This window comes from Balaenoptera acutorostrata, chromosome 4 (genome assembly GCF_949987535.1).
Source record: "Balaenoptera acutorostrata chromosome 4, mBalAcu1.1, whole genome shotgun sequence".
Taxonomy (NCBI): domain Eukaryota; kingdom Metazoa; phylum Chordata; class Mammalia; order Artiodactyla; family Balaenopteridae; genus Balaenoptera; species Balaenoptera acutorostrata.
This window is the reverse complement of record NC_080067.1, coordinates 20,395,495-20,420,155: the sequence shown is the minus strand read 5'-3', so window position 1 is coordinate 20,420,155 and position 24,661 is coordinate 20,395,495. Positions and strand designations below refer to the sequence as shown.

General features: G+C 35.6%; 1 protein-coding gene across 3 annotated transcripts in view; it reads left to right on the top strand.

Moving 5' to 3' along the window:
- Positions 1-24,661, top strand: part of RYK (receptor like tyrosine kinase) — a 102,017-nt gene that overhangs the window by 60,800 nt on the left and 16,556 nt on the right. For 2 of the 3 annotated variants that reach the window (XM_057545002.1, XM_057545004.1), the window contains exons 7-13: positions 3,541-3,642; positions 6,614-6,747; positions 8,033-8,119; positions 13,419-13,488; positions 18,934-19,066; positions 20,030-20,139; positions 20,300-20,459. In XM_057545002.1, the coding sequence (XP_057400985.1) occupies positions 3,541-3,642; positions 6,614-6,747; positions 8,033-8,119; positions 13,419-13,488; positions 18,934-19,066; positions 20,030-20,139; positions 20,300-20,459 (796 nt within the window). The remainder of the gene's footprint in view (positions 1-3,540; positions 3,643-6,613; positions 6,748-8,032; positions 8,120-13,418; positions 13,489-18,933; positions 19,067-20,029; positions 20,140-20,299; positions 20,460-24,661) is intronic. The other variant, XM_057545003.1, reaches the window with a different exon arrangement.

Here is a 24,661-nt window from a genome sequence, read left to right as displayed (position 1 = left end):
CAAGCTAATAGTGGTGACTAGAAAGTTCCCATCCAGTAATCTAATAGAGACACTGCTTCTTCCCTCTGCGCTGGGGCCACTGAGACAACAATGGCTACCATTTCATTGAGTGCTATTTACCAGTACTGTACCAAGCACTTTACATCTATTATCTTATTTGACACTCATAGCCACTTATGGGTATGGTGCTGTCCTTGTTTTAAAGATAAAGAAACAGGCTTGAAGAGATTAAGTAACTTTTTCAGGGTTGCACTGCTAGGACCAGGGCCAAGCAACAGGAGGGACTCATTATTGTTGTAATAGCTGTATTGTAATAACTCAGTATTGTAATTGTATAAAGCACTTGTTATATGCCAGGCACTGTTCCATGTGCTTTACATCCATTAATCCTCCTAATCCTCACAGCAGCCCTGTGAGGTTTGATGGAACCCATGGCTCCATGGAATTGCTTGCACAGGGATGGTAGAGAGTTCTCCCATTCCTGACACTCAGGAGCCGGAGTCCTCTTATACACAGAGCTTATTTAGAGGCAGAGAATAAAACTGCCTGAGGTGTGCTCATGCCAGGGGCAGTTGGAGCCCATGTGTGTGACTTGCCCTCTCCTGACAACTATAAGCTCATCTTTTCAGTCTCTGTGTTGTGCCAGATGAGTGTATTCTGGAGATGCAGAGCTTTTGTAAAGTCCTTCCACAGAGGGATTGGTCTGCACCCTGTCTGTACTGTAGTCTTTCCCTGTTAGCTTGCAACTGTAGGAGAGTTCACTCCTTTGTGGGATACTTGAACTTGTTATTTGGCAATATCTTCATTTTCCATTATCTGCATTGCCCCATCACCCTTGCCATTACTGGTGACCGGGTCCCTTTTATTTCCCCTTATTCATTTCTGTATTCCCCTTATTCAGTGTCTAGCAGGTATCACTGAATGAATGTTGCATGAAGAATCTGTTGAATGAGGAATGAGTAGAGAGAGACAGGAAACCGTTCTGTTAGAGCAATAATTCTTTCCCTCTTTCAGTATATATCAATAGCTCATGTCAGCAGCAACTCTTCTACGTGGTTTATAGCTTTCTATTCCAAGGAAGGGTGTTTTTCTCTGTTTATTGATTGATTGATTCAGTAAGTGTTAATTGAGCTCTCACTAAGAGTTGGGCCCACTTGAGGCCTCTTGTGCCAGGCCCTGGCTTAAGTGCTGAGAAGGGAGGAGTGAACAAATAGGTATTTTTCCTGCCCTCATGGAGTTTACAGTCTGCTTGGGCAAGATAGACATTAAACCAGAAATCCCTGCTAGAATGTAGGTTTCATGAGGGTAGGGATCTTTGTTTCTTATGTTCACTGCTGTATCCCCAGCACCTAGCACAGTATCTAGCATCTAGTATACACTTAGTAAATAGTTTTTGAATGAATAATTAAATAAATGAATTACACAGAAAAATAGAGAAATATAAATTATAATAAGCGCTCTGAAGGAAAATGATGATCTTTGCCCTAAGTTCTAACTTCAACGCTAAAGCAGGGTTAATGTCTTCATAACTAATCTTACTTGCGTATGAAAGTCAAATGAGATAATTTATTTAGACTGGTGTTAAACTATTAAGTGCTAGCAAGTGTACATTTTTATCTCATTTTTTACCTCATGTGATGTAGATATTGAATTTAATAGGTATCAGGGGTCGATCCCCAACTGCTCCGTGCTTCTCTCATGACAGTAAGTCTGGGCTTTCAAAGGTTTGTTCTGATCGCTTAACATTAGTGCTATGCTCATTGTAGGGACCACTAAATATGGATGAGCGCATAACATCTGTGTATGCCCAGGCTTTTCAGGAATTCTGAGGTGGTACAAGAGTGCCACCTACTGTTGAGCTGCTGAAGAGAAACACAATAACTAGTAAATAATTTGGGGTCTGTGCATATTTATTCAGCCTGTACGTTGGTTGCAGGTAATATTTAAATTGTACTTTCACGTGTATTATACAACTTAAGCCTCACAAAAATCCTGGGAGGTAGGTTTTCTTAGTCCCATTTTATGGGTAAGTAAATTGTATTCTATTATTTCCCCCCTCTTTGGGGATGATAATGCTTCTCTTCTCTCCCCATTATTGAATCTTGGACTTTTTAACAGATTTGATTTCCGACGTGGTCTTTGAGTAGTATGTACTCAGAACTCCAAAAACAGGTGCCTGGTGGTTCCAGGAATTAAGGGTGCATAATATTGGTAATAATATGCATAATTAGTAATAATAATTTGTAAGTGTATGTTTGAGGGCAGGGCACTGCCCTAAAAGGATTATATTTTTCATGTAATCCTTTTAGCAACCTTTTCAGGAGGTAGTATTATGGTTATTTTATCCGCGAGGAATTTGAGGCTCCAAAAGCATTTTGCCTAAGGTCATACAGCTAGTTAATAAATGGTGGTGCTGGCAGTTTTGATTTCAAGGTTATGCTCTACATCTCTTCACTGTACTGTCCCATACCCACTATATGTGTAGACCTATATAGATCAATTTTTGAGTAGCATCTTTTTATCATTATGTGTTTTTTTAATCATCAGGTTATGAAAATACAGAACCATTTTGTGGGGTGTGGTCATTTAAACGATTTTCGTATTTAGGAAATTTGGGAGCCTCTTATGGGACTCTGCTGATCCTATAGCTAAGGGAGGCATGGAAAGTAGACCTTCCTCCTGAGGGGATGGCATCCTGCCTGTGATTTCATTCTTCATGCTGAATTTCTATGCTTCACTTCTCCACTGCTGCAAAAGTACAAGGGCTGAGGCAGTGAAATTGGAATGTGTGCAAGGGTGACCCTGGGATAAGGTCGTCGTCGTTCACTGACAAGACAAAAGGACATTAATCTGTAGTAGTCTTGAGTATGGGATTCACATTTATTTGAGCCTACCATTTTCTGGGTCTCCTCATTACTTAAAGAATATGGCATAATAGAATGCTTCACGTGCTAGAGATTTCTAATAAGTTCCGTAAATTCTAAAAAGGTTGGGATTGGGGAAGTAGAAGAAACAAAATGTATATGATTAAACAGATTTGAACCAGGTCGGAAGTCCCTTCCCAAGCTTTGAGCACGTTGGCACGTTTGATTTGCTTTCATACTCCATCATCTGTAGGCCATTTGATTTTGGACCGTCATTAAAAGAGACCTGTCTTTATACTCCTTTTCTTAAAAGCAATCTCATTGAGAGGCATGAGTTCTTTTCCTAAGACATGGTTCCCTAGCATAACATTTTGTGAGGTTCAGGACTGCTATCTGTGGTGTCTGAGGAATACCACATTTGTGAATGACTATGATATGATGAACCTGCCTGGTGGTTGTGGAGGTAGAAAGGAAGGAAAAAAATAGAGCTCTGCGTTATGAGGCAGATTAAAATTTCAATATGGAACATTTGTGATAGAGATCCATGCATTATTGTGATCTCCGTTAGGGTTTTAAGCTGGTTATCATGGCTACATGCGTTTTGTATGTATGGAAAAAGGAAATTTCTCATTGAAGCTGACTTGCCAAGTATTTCTCTCTTAAAAATTGTTTGCAGCATCAGTGCCAGCAGTAGTTCCCAAGGGCTGTCTCAGCCATCTACCCAGACGACTCAGTATCTGAGAGCCGACACACCCAACAATGCAACTCCTATCACCAGTAAGAGTTAATTTAATTCTAAAGATGGTTTACTAAAATTGTCTATGGTCTGTCTTTCCTTGGTCCTGTGTGGTTAGTTACTTGTGGGACGTGTGCCATTCTGTGTACATATTATCTAACATGTACAGAATTAGGCTTTAACTTTTGCTTTCTAGAGCATTGACTGAAACATTCCAAAATTGGAGTATTAAAATTTTAGGTTTAATTGCTAGAATTAGTTTTGGGGAGGTTTCTATAGATTACGTTAAGAGGGCTGCTGAATCAGCTCTATACAAATTCAGAAGGAGGATTTTCAGGTAGTTAGAATAAGCCACTGATCTCTATGAAGGCAGAGACTCGGATTTTAATGAATTATTTGATGGTCTCATGGGCTGTGGTTAGGACTTTACATTGTTTTCTGATCATGATGGGAAACTAGCTGCCATTAGAGTTGAGAATGGGGTCTGATTTCCTTTTTTTGAACAGGATTTTGATGAAAGTTTTTATACTGTAACATGTAGATGTTTGGGGGGAAATAATCATTCTTAGAGTATCATTTAGACATAATGAGGACTCAGTCACCATACAAATAAGAAACTACACACTCATCAGGGTAGACAGTGGACCACAAGTCAGGGCTCAACTCAGTGACGCCATTGATTAATGAGGTTCTTGTAGGCGATTAACTATTATCTCCCCTGGGCTGACATTTACTCTCTAGTAAACTAAAATTAAAGAGCACCTGTTCTTCACCCAGTGCCCTCTCGCGGTCTTTCAGTACTCTTTTTCATTAAGAAGTACCAGGATTCTTTGGAGAAACGGATGATTCCAGGACTGGGTCGGGAATGTGTAGGATAAACCTGGGACATGTGTTGAGCCAAAAATCCAGGAAGCTACTGAAGACAAGAGCTCCCCAAAATGGGACCATTGAGCATCAGAAAGAATAATGACTGACTGCAGTGGATTGATGAAGTGATGTAAATGTGAAATGTAAAAATGTGTAAAAATCCACAAGTTCGTAATGATACTTTTTAGAAAAATCGGTCATTATGGGAGTTAACTAAGGCACCAGTAATGCCTTACTCTGACAACTGGCTACCTGAACTATTTCACAATAACCAGATAGTGCTGGTTTATGAAGGAAAATGTTTTTTTGCAGAAGAATCCCAGCTAATAAATGTGGAAGGAATGATAGAATTAGAAAATCATACTTGCATCCCCTAATAAAATACTTGATTCAGGAAAAGATCGTCAGTGTTTTAAACTATACGAACAAAGGGAAGTAGGGAACTTTACCATTTGAGGGATCAGAGTGTCACTGCCTGAATCCACTACTGAAACTTAGCATCATTAAAAGTAGGACAGCTAAGTATTTTGTGCTCCCAGATGGAATATTCTTGTCTCCCCTCCCCCTCCAAGAGTTAACCTGGATCTAATCAAGGCTGTAAAACTGACTTGCAGTTTACAAGAAATACAGGGATAGAGAAACAAGTTAGATGACACTAGAAGAGGCAGATGCTGGACATTCTCCAGGATAATTGACGCAGTTTCTTTAATAAGATGTGGCAAGAAAAACGAAAGGGAAGGAGGGGGCACTCTAGCTTAAAAGAAATCTAAGAGAAATCATAACAGCAGTTAACATCTCCACCAAGGAAAGAAAGACGTATGTTCCTCAGGAAATATAATGATAGATATGAGAGTAGTCCAAACTATTTATAAGAAACACATCATTGCTTTTAATGTCTAGCTGTCAAGATTTGCTCATTAGAGTCAATTCTTGATTGTGGATATAACCTTAAAGACGTAGATAAGTAATTTATTATATATGCTAAAAGCAAAATGCATTTTAAAAAGTCAGTGGAAATACATTTATTTGTTGACAAATTTTTTTATTTACCACCAATAAGAAGTTTATTCGTTTTGTAGACATTACCTTAAGGAGATAGATACTTCATTTCTTACGTATGATAAAAACAAACAGTGCTTTTAAGAAAACCCAATGGAAGTATATTTGTCTATAAATAAAAAGAGAAAGGAGCGGAAAAAATACTTGAAGACAAAATAGCCAAGAGTTTTCCAAAATAACAAAACACAACAATCCACAGATGCAAGAAACTCAGAGAACTCCAGGAAGGACTAAACACTCATAAATGCACTCATAAATGCTCACATATGCACACGCACCTAGACATATCATGGTCACAGTGCTATCAGTGGAATCAGGCTTTGTCAGCCGAATCCATCCATTACAAAGTTCTCCAGAGCCGTTCATGTGGTTCTTCTCACAGCCACTGATGACCATTGTCCAGGTCCACCCATTCTTTAGGGATTTTTCTTCCCCAAAATACTGTTCCAGTGGGGATACCAGTCCAATTTCTGCTTGCTAACACTAACTTTTATTCTGACTTTTTTTCTTGCAATGAGAATTTTAATTTATGGCCAGAAATTCTGTTTTGCTGTCATCATATTAAGAATGAATGGGAATTAAGGGAACCGAAAAACGAATATGAATCTCACAGTGGTATGACTAGGCTGTATGGATGCCAGAATGATTAAATCAATTACATATTTTTTTTAGAAAAGATATTTTTACAAACATCTCTTCATTCGAAAAGGTTTTTTTTTGTTAGGAGACTATATTAGAAAATCTTTGGAGAGAAAAGCAGTCCATATGAGGGATTAAATTAAATTCCATGAATCAAAGCTTGTTTCATTTGGCTGAAGAACAATTGAACTGGTAGTAATATAATATTATTTTTAGTGTTTCTTGTTTTAATTCTGCATTTTAAGATTTTGGGATAGGTGGGAAAGTGTTTCTTTAAAATTTAGTATGGCCTTCATAAGTAATTCTCCCTGTTCGTGTGTGTGCCTTTTTCCATTTATGATTCTTACATTGTTTCATTCCTGTGACTTGAGTCCTGAGGTTCTAACTGAACTAGTTGACCCTGATGCCATAATAAGGGTATTTATATTTCTTGGTTTGGCTTTGTTGGCTCCTCAGGTTATCCTACCTTGCGGATAGAGAAGAATGACCTGAGAAGTGTCACTCTTTTGGAGGCCAAAGCTAAGGTGAAGGATATCGCAATATCCAGGGAGAGGATAACTCTAAAAGATGTACTCCAAGAAGGTATCTATTATCTCAAAATCAGGTTTTCAAGGAAGATTTAATGTTAGTAGTATAAAAATTTTTTTGTTTCAGAATTTAAGAATTTCATCTCATTTTGAGTTTAAGGATAGAAAGCCGTGCACAATTTGTTTCCTCTATAACACTGATTTTTATTTTCCCTTTCTTTAGATTTTCAATTTGCCTTAATATGGACAGCTTTGGTGCAAGTGTTGATTTTCAAGTATATTAAGGCATGATTATTAGTGTTTGTCACCTTTAAAGTATATTTTCTGTTTAGTTCTTGTCTGAGATGATCACTACCTAGCAGGCCTCTTTGAAACATTCTAAGTAATTCTCTCTGTGATGGAAAGTGTATGGGTTCTAGCAGAAGGCGCATGCATGGGGATTGGAGTTATGCCCAACTTCCAATCCCAGTCCCACGATTTATTACCTGGGTGACCTTGGAGAAATCATTTCCTGTTTTCCATGTCCAGTTTCCTCTTCTCTAAATTTGGACTCCGTTGTCTACTCTTAGACATTTATGAAGATTAGATGAACTGATGTTCATTAAATGAACTAACACATGATAGGTGTTTGAGAGATAGTACCCTGCCTTTCCCCTCTTGCTGGTCCTTGCTTTCTTTTTTGAGTTTCAGGGTATTGGCTGGGGAGAATGCTGAAAGAAGAAGACAGAAATTAATAATAAAATACTTTATTGAGCTCTTCAAGTTGTTAAATAGAGAATTACTTTTTCCCCCCCCCTTCCATAACTCAGTTTGGAATGTTTTGGATGCATGTGAGTCATTCTGAATTCATCTGTTTGGTTGAGATGCTTGTAGGTCAGTCACAGCCAAGGGAGGGGCTTGAACTGTCTCCAGTGGCAAATAGTAATTAATGGAAGCAGATTTTTTTGGTGTTTTTGAATGTATGAGGAGAGTCCATTTTTCTCCTTTGTCGTTGCTCTGAGGCTAAGCCTAGAAACTCATAAATGTCTCTGTGGATACCCCATTACTGAGCTCCAGTGCTCCTGTCTATATCATTAGTTTATTTAGGATATTTCAGAATGAATTCTCATATATAGTTTAAATTTGGTATTTCAAAAGGCAAGATAAGATATTTTGTAATTAAAAAGAGCCTTTAACAGTCATTAAAAAACAAAGATTTGAGTCTTTTTATGCTAGGGCAGGAGTAATGTTGACCACATTTTCCCTTGTTATGTTTAAGTTGTATTGTGCCAGAAAGTTTTGTACTTATAATTTTATGAACGTTATCATATGATCTCAATAATTATTATTTTTCCTTTTAGGTACTTTTGGGCGTATTTTCCATGGGATTTTAGTAGATGAAAAAGATCCAAATAAGGAAAAACAAGCATTTGTAAAAACAGTTAAAGGTAGGATTTTATTTCCCATTCTGTTTCCATACTGCTTTTCTGTCTAAGGTGGCTTATGTCAGCGAAATTGTTTCAGATTTTCAGTGTGTGCCAGACCTTAATCAGTCCATGTTAATTTAGCTCATACAGTCTAACCTTTTAGGAGATTTGTGTTGTTTTCATTAAGGTATAGAAAATAGAAGCTAATAAATTAAGACATTATATATTTATTAGATTATTATATTATTATATTTTATTATTATATTATTATTATTATTATTATATATTTATTAGATATTACTCAGGCTTCTAATTAAACTGCATCCATTTGACTTCATTTTTGCTATATCTAATATTATGTTTTTCCTAGGTTAAAATTCTTTGGTTTTTCCTTCTTAAAAAACATTGATAGTAGTTTTCCCTCCATCTCAGCACACCCCCACCCCCAATACTGAGGACTTATAAAGAAAAAAAATGACCCCCAGACCCACTGTACCTTATGTGAATAGCTGCTATTTGCCTTTCTCTCACTCCCTCTCCTCCCTTTTTTTTGCTGTTATATATAATTTGCAGAAAATATCTGTGTGTGTGTGTGTGTGTGTGTGTCTGTGTGTGTGTGTATTATTTCTTGGTAGAGTTTTGCAGGTATAGCTGTAGTTGGAATTGCTGCCCCACAAGTTGTTTACATTTAAAATATTGATAGTTGTTGCCAGATTGTTTTCTAAAAGGTAGTGATAGTTTATATTTTCATGAACAGAATACCTATATTCACATATTCTCCTTTTGGAGAAATGTGATGCTTAATTTTTCACTCACTGATTTCACTTATTGATTTATATAAAATTTTCAGTTAGAGATTCCCTATCAACATATAACTAGAATATGTTTTTATATGGCTTATTGCCTAATACTGGTAAATTAGCAAGACCTTTTATAATATTAGAATTTTAATGATTTATAATTGATTTGTATATTTAAGCTTTGTAAAAGCTTAAATAATTCTTAGATAAGTCTATTTGTTCATTTTAAGAGAGAAAATGTAATTTAAAGAGTGCTTAATGTCTGACAGTGTCTGATGTAAGTTGAAATAACTGGTTATTAATTTTGGAAAAACAAATTTAGCATTCCAAATGCAGAAATTGAGGGCAAAATTAAATTCAGTTTTATGAGTAGGAGGTGACAGTTTTATGAAGTTCACAAAGTTAATTTATAAGAACTTATGTTTCTAAATTTAGTTAAAGGAATTCTTAGGAAGTATGAAGGGTTTATGTTTATTGTTTCTAAAAAGTTGGGTTGTACTAATCTAACAAAAAAACTTTAGAATTTGATTTCTTTTAATTTAGCAAAATTGCTTGTTTAAGGATGCTACAAACACACACTTTCTTCTTTCTAAACAGATGGTTTAACTTACTGTTAAGTGAGTAAGTTAACAGTTAATAAAATGAATTTAGTTTATTCATTCACTTCTCCTAACCCCAAAACACTTCTAAAGATTGATTTTTAGGTTTGGTCCCACTAGGTTTTCTGACTAGTTTTGAAGGATACTTTACATATTACTCTTTATAAATGTAAAATTTGAGCCCTAAGTTTAATAATGTCTGCCTTTTGTTACAGTTTCTCCATTTTTTAAAGGAAACATTCCCCCTTAACTCTAATATTTCTTCTGGGGTTTGTAAATATTCTATGGATAATTTAGAACTGGGCTACTATTAATTTGTTCTGAAGGAATGTTGAATTAACAAAAGAGGTTTCTGTATAGAATTGGGTTGATTTAGGATTGGAAGTGGGGGGAAAGGAAATAATAGTGATAAGAAAACACAATGCAGATACTGGGACTGTTTCACAAGATAAGATTTCTCTTTCCGTGTACCTTTGAATTGTAGTCACTTGCTTGTTTCTGTGTCTTACCACTGTAATTATAATGTTCTCTCTGAGCTAGACGGAAACAAGAGAAAGCATAGTGAGTCCTTAGCCAAGATATGGTCATGATTTGCGTGGGAAACACAGAGGAAGTTTACCGACCACGGTATTTGCTTTAAAATTGTTAGATAACTCCACATGATTGAGTGTCTCTGAGATTTATTCTTTTGGAATGTTATTTTTATTTTTTAATTGAAGCTACGTAGAGTTGACAAAGCTCTTTCACAAATATGTATGCTTTGTTACATGCTATACAATTAGAAGTACAGCTAAAAGTGCAAATATAAGTTTTTAAAAGATCAGTTACTTTACCTTTATTTTTTTATTTATTTATTTTTATATTTATTTTATTTATTTATTTGGTTGCACCAGGTCTTAGTTGCAGCAGGCGGGCTCCTTAGTTGCAGCTCACCTGCTCCTTAGTTGCAGCTCGCCAACTCCTTAGTTGCGGCATGCGAACTCTAAGTTACGGCATGTGAACTCTTAGTTGTGGCATGCATGTGGGCTCTAGTTCCCTGACGGAGATCGAACCCGGGCCCCCTGCATTGGGAGTGTGGAGTCTTAACCACTGCACCACCGGGGAAGTCCCTACCTTTGCCTTTAGGCATAAGCAGGAAATTGGAGTTTGGCTTCTTAAAAGTTACCATTTTTCACAGAGACTTAATGGATATTCCAATATAAATTTCCAGAGATTGAAATTAGGAATCTGAATTTCACACAGTGAATATTGTGAAATGGAATTCCATGAAATAAATCAATTAATTTGAGGTTATTGGTATTAAGTTCTTGTTTTCTTTTATAGCTTCTAATTTTTTACAAATTAGAAATAAGTAGGGTTTTTTAAAAATCATTTTGTTCTTGTAACTTTTAGAATGTAAATTATTGTATAGTATTCTTTTCAAATGTATACATCTTAAAGATAGACCTTTCAGTATTTAAAATTATAAGACTAGGACCAGACTGGGTAAGGAATCCAGGAAAATGATTTTTTCTTACTAAATGTATAAAATTATTTTTTCTCCAAAGTTTCCTTAGCTCATTATCCAGCTCAAGTGTCCCTTGCTTAATAGAACATGCTTATCAAAGTTAAAACCTTAAAAAATTATGCAAAAAATGACACATCCTGAAATTACCTTTCATTTTACTTGGATCTCTGTACCAGTTGACAAGAAGGTAAACTCTTACCAAATGGGTACAGACCTCCAACTATTACTAGTTTTCAGTTCTAAAAAGATCCTTCCAGCCCCCAAATAGTTCTGGCCATAATCTTATTAACAGTTGTTCAGATTACAGAAAGAGTAAAAAGGCATATTCTGCCATTTACTAAATGTTCCTAAATTTTAAGCAGTTTTTAAACAACTAGAGTTTATTTCAGCAGACATTGAGATAAAGTGCTTTTTCAAAGAAGTAGCAAGTATTCCACGTCCTTGGCTTTTTGTCTACCCATTTTGTATTCCTACAAAAGTTTTAACTAAGTGAAGCTGTCTGGAAAGGGAACACTAATATCAAGTAATGAGAGAGGGAGTGATTCCACGGGTTAGTCTTGGAAGTAAATGAAATTTACTATTTCTCAGCTTTGACAGCTCCACTTTTAAGGAATGAGTGTATAATCATGGTGCCTGAGTTTAGTGGTCTGGATTTTACTGTTGGCTTAGCATTTTACTAGGTAGGGCTGGGAGGTGTATCTTGGCTTTGCCCATCTTTCTGTCTTCTTCTCCCTCTTACTGCATTGATCAGAAGATCTATAAATTATTATTACTGTTTTTTTTATTGTTGACATACAAATCGATTATTGGCTTCTTTGAAAGTATTTTTAAAGGTATACTGTTAATTTTGTTTTTGATATTTAAAACCCATTTTTTTAAAAATTAAAACTCATTTTCAATTTTATAATGAAAATATACTATTCACTTAATGGAAATGTTCTTTTCAGACAGGGGAGAAAATCCTCTATACTTACTAAAGCAGTGGTCCCTATAAGAGGAGGCGTCCCTGTAGATTTGTGCAAATATTTAATGGCTTCAAATTCTTTTGAAGGTGCAGACTAAAGATATTGGTAAATTGCATTATCATGTTTTATTTCAAAAACATTGAACTAAAAGCCAATTTTAGTTCTGTTTGTTACCTGGACCAAAAACCATGAGTTCAGAAGCTAAAAATAAAATGGAATAATCATGCTAATTTGGGCTGTTATATGAAAATTAAATCTTTTTCTACTAATATAATAGTAGTTCTTTTTGTTTGTTTAACCACATAGAGGTAAGAAGAAGAAAACAGTAAAATGCACCACAATCTCCAGTCAGAACTCCTGTGGTCATTTTTTTCTAATTTTATGTTTGTAAGGTTAGAAAGTTTAAACAGGACAGAAAGGTGCAAAATGTAAATTCTCGCATCTCTAAAAGTAACTCCCGTAAACAATTTCTTATGATTCCCTCTGTGAGTAAGAAGAAAAACACACCCAAATATATCTAATTTTCCAAATAAATTTGATTTTGAAATATAACTGATCGCACAAACACAGTTTTTCACCTTGCTTTTAAAATTTAATATGTCTTGCAGATTTTCCTCTGTCAGTACATGTAAATCTGACTTTTTTTTCTTAAGGTAGCTGCATAGTATTCTTACGTGCTAATTTAACTAGCTCTCTGTGATGGGCACTTTGATCTTTGGTTGTTTTGAGTTTTTTTTGCTGTTATAATTGAACAGTATTCTTGTTATGTTCTATACAGATGAGCTTTTGTGAGTAGACTCTTAGCAGTGGGATTGATGATGGTAAAAGATATTAAAAATTGTGTTAGCTGTTGTTTCCCCCACCTGTTGATAAGCCTGTTTCCTCACACTCCTGCCCAAACTGGCAGGTGGCTGACTTTTGTGTCTCTTCCAGTCTGATGAGGAAGATGGCATCTCCTAGTTTAATTTGCATTTTTTTACTGAGGAGTGAGGCAGAAAGTCGTTTTTTTAATTTTGCTGGTCATTTGTGTTGTTTTTTTAGTAAACTATGTGTTTATATCCTTTGCCTCTTTTTCAGTTTTTTTTCTTATCGTATGAGTTCTTTAAAGAAGGGGGAAAAAGACGAAATCAGCCCTTTATACGCCTTATGTGTTACAGATATTTTTCCAGCCTGTTATTACTTTCTCTACTTTGTTTCTGGAACCTTACTTAATTTCTGATTTTTATGTAGTCAAACTTATCCTTAATGGCATCTGTAAATGTTGACCTTGTCAGTGAGACTCTACCTACTACAATAGAATTTTAGGCTAGACCTATTTAGATTTGCCTGTAACTTTTAATGAAATTTACCATACAGTCTGAGATAGTTACTTACTAATACCAGAAAATATTGATGTCATATGTATAATATTATCATACTATATATGACAGTGTCTTTTTCTTTATGTAGATCAAGCTTCTGAAATTCAGGTGACAATGATGCTCACTGAAAGTTGTAAGCTACGAGGTCTTCATCACAGGTGAGAGGAGAAACCACCCAGCATTTAAGTGTTAAGCATGGTAGCATTGTATGCTACATTTTAAAGAATGTTGTAATGTGCTCTTAATAGAAAGCATTTCTGGAATAACTTAATTTATTTTTTCCTGAATATAAAAGTGAAATGCATGCTCATTGCACAAAATTTAAAAACACAGTAAAATATAAAGAAGAGTATGTAAGCCCACATCTGGATAATTATAGCTGAGCTTTCAGGGAAGAGTTTATATTTATGTGCATCTTTCCCTTTAAAAAGTAGGATAATGATATACGTATGCTAAAAAATATTTGTTACGAAATGTTGAACATGAAGAGTACCAAAGAAAAGAATAATAAACACCAATAAGCCCACCTCCTAAATTCATTGGTGGTTAACCATGGTTGCCATTGGTTGCCATTTTTGCTGTGCATGTTTATGTATCTATCATCTATTTAGGTAGATATAGGTAGATATTTGCAAGTGTGGAAGTATTTTAAACTAAATTGGATATCTCAGCACTTTCAATGCATTTCCAGCATGCATTTTCCAAAAAGTTGGGGACATTTTTCTATATAATCACAATACCATTATCTTTAACAAGGTTAACCCACTTCTTGATATGGCAAAACAATGTATCTAACTTTTCATGTAAGTAACTATAAATTCACATCCACATTTAAAAAGACTACATAGTAGTTCGTTGAATGGATGCACCACATTTTATTTAACCAGTCTCTTACCATTAGTTTGCAGTATGATTTTTAAAAAATATTTACAGTTCTGTATAGGAAGAACTTTTTTTAAAAGCTTATTATCAGTCCTTTTCACAGAGCTATAACAAGAGATTCTATCTTCTGAGCCAAAAAGGGTGTAATTATAGTATCACAATGTGCAGTATCAATGTTTGGGCAAGGTTTTTGTTGTTGTTGTTTTAAAGCACTATACAGAGTCAGCTTAATTTGTGTGCCTACTGAAAATTTGATCACATATGTTTAAAAAATGGAATGGTGACCATCATTGCTGGAAGATATTTATGGACTTCCGGGAAAAAAAAAAAAAGATAGAAAGTCATGTGCAAAAGGCGTTATGCATTGTAATTTCTGTGTACTTTGAGCAGTTACTTGAGTTCTGCCAAAAAATAAGATGACTATGCAGAGTTTTATTTTTGAATTTTATTTATACTTTGGTTCATAGTCAAAAGAATTTGAGAACCTAAAAAGAAGGCAGCTATAGTAAGATCAGTAAAATGGTAATGAAAATGAAATTGAGTTTTTTGGCATTGTGATGGTGGAAAAGAAGACAAATAAGCCAACGTTAAGAAGACAGTTATTTTTATGTGATTGAACATAAAACAACTCTTAGCTTCTGGGCAAGCAAGGCTGAAGGAAACATTAAAGTTTGATACATCTCAGCATTAGAAGGGAAGGAAATGTACATGTTTCTTGGGGGAGAAAACTTTTTCTGGTTTCACATTCTGAGACAGATGTCATTAGCTTTATCATATACTTGGGACGTTGATTAAGATAATGAACAGATATACTTTTTAGTTTCATTGAAAATAAAAAAGCCAGAGACTTTTGAAAAAAATTGACCACACAGTAATGAGGGACTAAAAATGTCCTTTTGAAGGGTTAAAGTCATGTGATTTAAGAATGTTACCTTCCATTGACCTGATTCACTGATTCATTCCAAGAATAGAACTCATTTGCAGAGGAATGGATAGATAACTTACCCTTTAGACTATATTTTCTAAAAAAAAAAAAAAAACCACATTTTGTTTCCTCTGAGTAACAAAGCAAGAACTGGGTAATGATCAATTGGGAATGTCCTTTTTGACAATGTTGGGAGTACTTGATTTATTATGCTGACCCTAGCGGGAAGAACCAGAGTGTTTAATACTAGTATGTAATGTTAACCTAGTACTTAGGTACTTAGCTAGTATTCTTACCTTGATGAAAGGTCTGTACCACATCAGCACAGAAGTGGGTGGCAGGGATAAATATAGACAAAGCCAGCATTTTCTCAAGAAGCAGTTTTATATCCACAGTAGCCCAAAGGTGCTTTGGCTGAAAAATGTTCAGAGCAAGCATTTGCAGCATTTTCTCAGGCAGCTTTAAGCTATAGGATTTTCCAGCATCCAACTAGGATGAATTAGTAGCCCCAGGATACCCTTAGGTGGTGGAATGGGATGACTTACTGAATTAGGGTTGTACATTCAGTGATTAGGAAATGTCTTCTAAAGGCAGGTTATGGTTTGATCCTGGTTAATTGTTCTTCCTCATCATAAAGTGATACCAGGACTCCTGGTTTTTAATGAGCAAAACACATTGTCAATATGTAGAAAGTATATGGTTCTTTCTTCTCACTGCTAGCAATTTATTTCATTTTTAAGGGGACTAGGGCCTATAACACATTTCTTTTGACCCCTGATGTCTAGACTGTTCATGGCTCTGTGTATGCATATGTTCTCATTCATTAAGTGCCCATTTTGCACTTGGAACACTGCTAGGCATGAGGGTTAAAAATGAAATAATGATATTCAGTGATCATATTATAGAATTTATCAAGCAAACTCAATACACTCAGCAAGAAATGACACCTGGTTTCTGATTTTACCTTTTTTAAAAAACTAGTTTTGGTATGTAATTCATCATGTTTACTTCATGTTTTAACATTCCATGATTAAGAGTTTTAAAGTGTTGAAATATTTTAAAGCATCTTGAAATTCTTTCTTTTCTTTCCTTTTTCCACTGGAATTTTTGAGAATAATTTTTATTATAAGTTAAAATAGCTGTATAAATAAAAGATAGCTGTCGATCTATTTAAATTCCATCAGACGTGCTTCATAAAAAGTACTCAATCTATTTCTGCTTGTAGTTTGACTCTCCATTGGCCCAAGGGTGCCTGATGACGGGCACTTTGCTGAATGCCTCATGGCTCTCACTCTGCAGGCATGCTCGGCAAGACTGAGAACTGGACCAGTTCTTGCCTCAAGTCCCTGCAGAACCTGCCTTTCCTCTATAGCACCTGCTTCTGCCTCATCCACTCTTCTTATAGATCCCAGATCTTCCTCTTTATCTTCCTTTCCTTTATAAACTGGGCAGAACGAAGAGCAGCCATTTGTTCTTTGAAACATTTTCATGCAGCTTGTTACTTCTCCCGGAGGGCTTTTAATCCTCTGGTGATAGAATAAATGATTTGATCTCATCCAGAAAACTTCCTGTGTTTGGGTCAGATTCCTTTAACTTTGCTCAGTGAATTTCAGTCATGAGGAAAGGTGCAGAGAAATAATTTTGGGAGGGTTAAAGAGATTGGGCAGCTCTTCACATTACTCCTGAAATCATGGTAGGTTCAGTTAAACCTGAGTGCACACCTGCTGTAGTCATTTTTTCCCACTTTTATTGAGAAATAATTGACATACCTCACTGTATAAGTTTAAAACATACAGCATGATGGTTTGATTTACATATATTGTGAAATGATTACCATGGTAGGTTCAGCTAACATCCATCTTCTCATATAGATACAATAAAAGGGAAAGAAAGAAGAAAGAAAATTTTCTCCTTGTGATGAGAGCTCTTAGGATTTACTCTCTTACCCACTGTCCTGTATATCACACAGCAGTGTTAGCTATAGTTGTCAGGTTGTACAGTACATCCCTAGTACTTATTTATAACTGGAAGTTTGTACCTTTGACTGCCTTCCTCCAGTTCCCCCTCCCTCCATCCTCCTGCTGTAGTCATTTTAGTATGTGTGGGACTTGGTGTGTCTTGCTCCCCTGGGAGGGAATGTCCAGTGATCCAGTGGAAAACACAAGGTTTTTAGAATCAGATGAAGATTTGAATTTTTTCCTCTATGTGCTTGCTGTTTGTCATTGGCAGATTACCTTACCCCTTACCCCCTTCATGGACTCCCTCGCCTGTAAAGTGGGACTAATCATCACTGCCACTCTTGGGCTGTAATGCAAGCAGAAGCCTTACAGAGAAGTTGCCGCATACAGGTTTACTGATCCCTGAGTCCTCATTTTCCCGGCTCTTCAGGGTCAGTGCTTTCCCTGTTAGTAACTCCTGCACAGCAGGAGGGGGGCCCACAGCTTTCACTTCTGCACTGTTAGGCCAGAATTGTGTGACTGTGGTTTTAAAAGAGATACATACTCAATTGAGACAATTTAGGAAATACAGAAAAGCAAGGTAGAAATGATCTAAAGTCTCACAACTCAAAAACAACAACTCTTGGCATACTTCTGTGCAGAGTTGTATTTGCCACCATATTTGTAATTATCCTGCAAACATGTGAATTTTGTATCTTGCTTTCCTATAAGTAAGCTTTTACTCATATTCTTGTAGCATCCCTTTGTGACTATTTGTTATATACTATCCTATTATTTGGCTGTACTTCCTTACTTTTGGACAATCTTGTTTGCAGCTTTTACTAGTAATACTGCATTAACTATCCTTGTTCATATAGCTTTCATATGTTTAATAATATTTCCTTATTAATATCCTTAGAGGCAGAATTTTCCAAGTTAAGGAAGAGGAATGTTTTTCAGGTTGTTGTTTGGTGTTACTTATCAAATATTTATTAAATGCTTATTTCTGTGGCACAGAATACAAAGCATTGGGTGTAAGAAAGGAGTTCACTTTAGTTTTTGCCATCTAGGAATTTTCAGCTTAGTGGGGGAAATGAGGTAATTACGTAAAGAGTTACATAGCCTTGGGAGAAATTAACAGTTACTTCCAGGTACCAATGGAAGAGGTGTCATTAGGCAATAGGGTGAAAGTATTTATGTGCGCCATGGAGATTTTAAAAGGAACAAGATTTTTTTTTTACTGCGTGCTTGGCCTTATTTGTATATCACAGCAACATTGTATGGCTGGTGGGATCCCCATGTTAGAGGTATGGAAACTAAGGCCAAGAGAGATGGTCACACAGACAGTAAATGGTAAATTTAGGATTTAGAAATCCCATGTGACCTGCTAAGAACTTCTTGGCTTTTTGTGACAGTTTCAAGCTCTTGATTATCATATTCTTTTCTGCAGACTTGCGTTGGGGCCCTTTTTTTTTTTTTTTTTTTTAAGCGTGATAATGAACCAAATGGGCTGTTATCATATGCTCATGCTCAAGTCATTTTTTAGGTCCCTTTGATTACCCTTTAGAGTAGAGATTTAGCGTGGCTAGAGTGTGTCTTAAGAGAATCTAGTCCACAGGAAACAACTTCTGAGTTTATAATTTTTCCCTATCAGGAAAGTGGATATGTGGAAAACATTAAAGTCTAGTCTAAAAGAGCATTTATAATTTTACATTTTTAATGGTTGTATGCTTTTAAGTAAGTTTGAGATTTTCTTGTTTTGTTTTAGGTTATCTTTATTTTATTAGTTTTTATTAAAAATAACCCCCTGAAGTTTCAGATTTCACTTGTGTTTCTCCTGATTTCTTATTATTTTATAGAAATCTTCTTCCTATTACCCATGTCTGTATAGAAGAAGGAGAAAAGCCCATGGTGATATTGCCTTACATGAATTGGGGGAATCTTAAATTGTTTTTACGGCAGTGCAAATTAGTAGAGGCCAATAATCCACAGGTGAGAAATATTTGCCCAAATACCAATTATTTACCAGTAGCTTCTAATAATATCTTTGAAGGTAGATGTTAGCATTCCTATATATAAACTGTTTAGAAGTCTGTAAAAAGAAACTCAAGTTGAACCAGAAGATATTGCTAACCTGTTGATTTAGAGGGAGATGGTTTGTGATTCCTGTCTTGAGGCTTACACTCTGCTGATGCTGAAGGTTTTCCGTGTATAACCATTGTGTATTATTCATAATCACCTCAAACCCTCTGTGACACCATCTCAGTCATTTTCCTCCTAACTCTTTGAAGGTACTTGTACTAGATCTCCCTTCTAGGAATGGAAATAGACCTTACAGAGCCATTTGGTCCATGTTGTACCAAAAAAAAAAAAAAAAAAAAGCTGGTGGTAGCTGGAGGTGTAGATTGTGGGTGATAATTTGGTAGCCAGGGTTTCCAGCAAGTGGTTGGCAGCCATAGCCCACCAGCATCACCTGGGGAAGAATTTCATTCCTCAACCTACAGTCCTGGCACACTAGCCCTAGAGGAGCACATCAGAGAGAGCTGTAAACTAGCATTAGTTTGAAAATGGTCCCCGGGGGATAACCTCCTAATAAAAGCTTAACATTGGAAAAGAAAAGAACAAGTTATTGAATAATAAACATTTGAAATATTACCCTTAGAATTCAGCATTCGTTGAACAGATGTTTATTGAGCCGCTACTGTATATGCTGGATGTTGGGGAGATACACCTAACAGATGAGAGTGAAGTAAATGGTAAATTACAGTACAGAATGATAAGGACTGTAGTAGGTATAAGTATAGGAAGCTATGGGAACATGTTCTTGGTCAAGAAGTAGCTTTTTAAAACTTAGTGTGTAGGTGCATTTTGGGATAGAGTAAGATTGTAGAATAAAATAACTACCATCAAAGTTTTTGTGCTAACTGCAAACATTGTCATTTTCTGTTACCACAGGCAATTTCTCAACAAGACCTGGTCCACATGGCTATTCAGATTGCCTGTGGAATGAGCTATCTGGCCAGAAGGGAAGTCATCCACAAAGACCTGGCTGCTAGGAACTGTGTGTAGGTGCCATGAGCTTGTCACTCTCATTTGATATTTAGTGTTCCCTGAATTTGGGTTCTCTCCATGAGTCGCAGTGGGAACTGTGTTGTATTTATGAGTGATTGTGGTCCATATTTTTTCAGTATTCAATTGTATTTGATGTTCATGTCTACTTTTCAGCATTGATGACACACTTCAAGTTAAGATCACAGATAATGCCCTCTCCAGAGACTTGTTCCCTATGGACTATCATTGTCTGGGGGACAACGAAAACAGGCCGGTTCGGTGGATGGCTCTTGAAAGTCTGGTTAATAATGAGTTCTCCAGTGCTAGTGATGTGGTAAGTGCTGGGACCCCGGGATATCAGCAGAATGGAGGAGGCTCCAAATGCTTTTAAAATGTTTTTCAATTTTTTAAATCTGATAGCTGTTCCCTGAAATTTTTTATTCAGAAAGCAAGTATAGTTAGCTTTCTAACTGTCAGCTAGTTTGTGGAGATAAGCTGTGACCCAAACCATGGACCATCACTGTGTGTAATCTCATTTCATCCTCATGATGACCTGTGAGGGGGCTATTAACACTATGAGATAGGTAGACACTATCCCAGTTTTAAAGGTGATGATATTGAAGTTAGGTGTTTTAAGTCTCAGAATGACCAAGTGGCTGTCAGATAGTAAAGATTTATTGTTTTCTTTTTTTCAAACGACCTCTTCCAAGTTTTATGGCCTGTGTAGCTTACAGTTCCCCAGATGTCACTCTCTTCCTTTTTGTCAGTTTCTGGGTGGTTCTGTCTATTCAAGCAGATCATATAGTGGGATCCTTTAAACTTAGTGATGTATAGTTTCAGAAGCCACAGTTACTCATGTGTATTTTGTAGGCATTTTAATTGTTTTTAATTTCTGCCACTTTTTAGTTTGATTTGGAAAATTAATTTATTTCCCTATCTCTTGCTTAATGCACTTTATTATTATAGCTGAATATTTAGAGATTAGGTAAAACTTCTGCTTATAAGGTCCCCCTGTGTCACTCAATATCTGTTAGTGTTACATGTAAAATTTTATAGAGTAATTTGCTTCAAAGTTTCAGCTATAAAAATTGGGCTTACTATATCATTATATCTTGTGTCTCAGTGATATATTTTATTTATAATATAGGGTTTCCCTTTTACTAAGTTTGTGTGGGTTAAGGACTACTCTTTTAATACACAGTTTCCCTCAGTGTATTAGTGTCCTGTGGCTGCTGTAGTAGATTGCAACAACCTTGGTGGTAAAACAGCAGAGGCTTATTCTCTCACAGTTGAATTCTGGAAGCCACATGTTTGAAATCAGGGTGTAGGCAGGGCTGTGCTCCCTCCAGAGACCCTAAGGGAGAAACCGTCCTTGCCTCTCCCAGCTTCTGGTGGCTCTTGGCACTCCTTGGCTTGTGGCTGCATCTCTCTCCATCTCTCTCCATCTGTCTCTCTGCTCCATGTTCATATCACCTTATCCTCTATGTGTCTGTCTCTCGAAACTCCCTCTACCTCTCTCTTACAGTGATACATATGATTGCATTTAGGATTTATCTCATAATCTAGGATATGTTTCTACTCTCAAGGTCCTTAACTTAATCACATCTTTTGTCATATAAGGTGATATCTATAGGTTTCAGGGATTAGAATGTGGACATATCTTTGGGGCCACCATTCGATCCACTACACTCAGTAATTGAAATTACCTAAGATTTCCTTATTGAAAAACTAATCTTCCAATTTAAAATCCTTAAAATGATTTGTTAAGGGAGGAACCCTCTCTTGTCATTATAGTCTTTTAATTTAAATTTTTTTTTCTTTTTCAGGAGCTAGGTTAGCTATTTGATATATTGTGCCTTTCTGCATACCAAGTGTTTTGATGAGATGTGCTCACTTGATGTGAATGAACAAGTTACATATATAGTTTTTAAACTTTTTTCCTGTAAGTGAAGGTCTTTCATTATGCATATCTTCAAAATACTTTGTTTTAACTTAATTTATAATCAACTACTCTCTGAAAAGAAAAAAAAAAAAGCTTATCTGACACTTGTGAGATGGGCAGAATAGATATGAGTGATGATGCGAAGGATGTTTTCTGCTTCATGGAGCAGCTGCAAAGGTTAATAGTGGATGGAAACTTGTTGCCACAGTCTTTCCCAGCCAGAGGCATGGGGCCTTTTGGAGAATGGGTGGAGGTGGGAGGAATAAATCCTGATTCTTAGACACAGAGCCCTGAGGGTTCAGCTTGTATTGCAGTGGGAAACTAGGCCTGGTCTGTTCTTCCAGAGCTGTGATAATAAAATAAAACTTCTCTAACATTAATGTCAAGAAGTTAAAATTCCAAGTAAAGCAATACAAATACGCAAAGCAACTTACATAGTTCTCATAGCTATCTAAAGAGAACCTGGACTTCTTTTGGGGGAAGGAGGGGTTGCTTGTTTTGTTTTTGATGTTTATTTTTCTCAAATGATGTTTAAAAAAAAGGAAAGCAGAGCTTGATTTAGGCTAGCAAACAACTGCTGTATTGAATGACAGTAAGGACTGGTTATACTCAGGTGCTTGTTTTTCAGGTTGCCAAATCTTTATTCAGAAGTTCTGAATTGTAGGTGGGATTCTTTACCAGTTACTACATTAAGCAAAGCTGTTTTCATGGGGAAAAAAAATTGAGTTTAACTTTGGTTTTAGAACATAGTTCTAAAACATAATATCAGTTGAATTAGAGCTACATGGTTTTCAAATCCACCCCTTTAGTAGAAAAGCCTGCATCTGAACATTTTTGAATGCAGAAAAGTAAAAGAAACTTTCCTCACATCTTCTTTGAAAATATCATTCTATATTTGATTTAAAAGATTAATTCACTCATCTCTTTGGGATGTTAATATTCTTTTTAATGGTTTTAAAAAGATTGATGATTTTAAAATTTTATGATTTTATTACTCATTGAAATATAGCATAGTTGCCTTAACGGAAATGAGGTGGCAGTTGTGGTGAACCCAAAACTAGTCTAACGGGCAGGAAATAGAAGATGTTGCTTAGATGGCAGTCTGTAATACAAAGATGCCATGTAACTTCAAGGAGATTGGGAATTGTTTGATTATTCTCTTAGAAAAAGGAATATTGATAAGTAATATTTCAGAGGGGTATGCAAGATGGCCAGTAGTACTGTTAGCTTGCACAATGGAAGCCCCCAAAATATGCATGCTTAATTTAATGTATTTGCTTATTTCTATGTAAGTGTTCCATTGTATATTTAAGCAGTAATAGGAAATTTTTTTAGGAATTATCTTTTATAACACTTATGATCACATATTTCACAGGAACTCCAGAGTGAAAATTAGATGATACACTTCAACTAATGAGACTATAGTTAATAATACATTTCTAAGCAGTGTGATCTACATCTCTTCAGCTGGGTACACTGCGCTTACTAGCTGGTAAAGTCCATGTAGAGGATATATGACTTGGTTAAGCAAATATTTCAAAATCATACTTAGAATTAGTTTTTCTTACAATTATGATATTTTACAAATTTTGCAGCAGTTCACATTTTATGTAAGAACTTGACTTAACAGGAGAATTACTTTAAAATCATCACCACTTTTAGCATGTATTGGCATAAACTTACTTGAAATGTCTGTGTGACCCAAGTTCTTCTGAGCTGTACTTAGAATGTGTTGGTGAGAATACCCACATTGATTTACGTTTAACATGGTCAGCTCCTAAAATGTTCAGATATTTCTTCTTTAGATTCTTATAAATTCATTTCCTTTAAAATGTATTTTTCCCCACAATATCTTTTGCCTTGGACAATTGAGATTGAAAGGAATGGGAATACTGTTCTGTTTCCTATGACTGTGATGGGGCTATTTAGTGTAAAAATCCTGCCTTTCTGTTTTGTGGGATTGAGTATTTTTTGAATTCTTATGTTAAAGCACACATGTTAAATTGCTTTTTAACATTTGTATTGAAATGTGTATACATAATCATTATGCTGTGTTTCCACCTTTCCTTTATGGATTAAGTTGGGGTTTTAAAAAGCTACATTTAATATTCTACTTTCGGGCTGTAAAACTTCATTCAGAGTCAAATGCAAAATAAGTAATGTAACCCCATTCCCCCCAGAATATCTACACATGTAAAGTACATATTTTAGCTATTAATGTAGCATCTAACAAATGATATTACTGCCTTGGAGGGAACATTTTCTCTGCCCTTTAAAAGACCCTTAACATTTTTGCATTCCTTTATAGTTAAAAATTCTCCCTGATTTATTTGGAAATACATTAATGTTTTCTGTCTTAAAAATAATACATTGCAAAAAATAAAAAAATAAAAAATAATACATTGCATTTCTGGGTTGTGTTTTAATAGTTTTTACTGGAAGGATTCAATATTTTACTATGTCAAGATTATTATAATGTTAATATCAGCTTTTAACTGTTGAACTTAGGAAATATGCACAACCAGATTTGACTAGTTATAAATCTCTAATATTATTCTAAGATATGACATCATCATAGCCATTATTAAGAATTT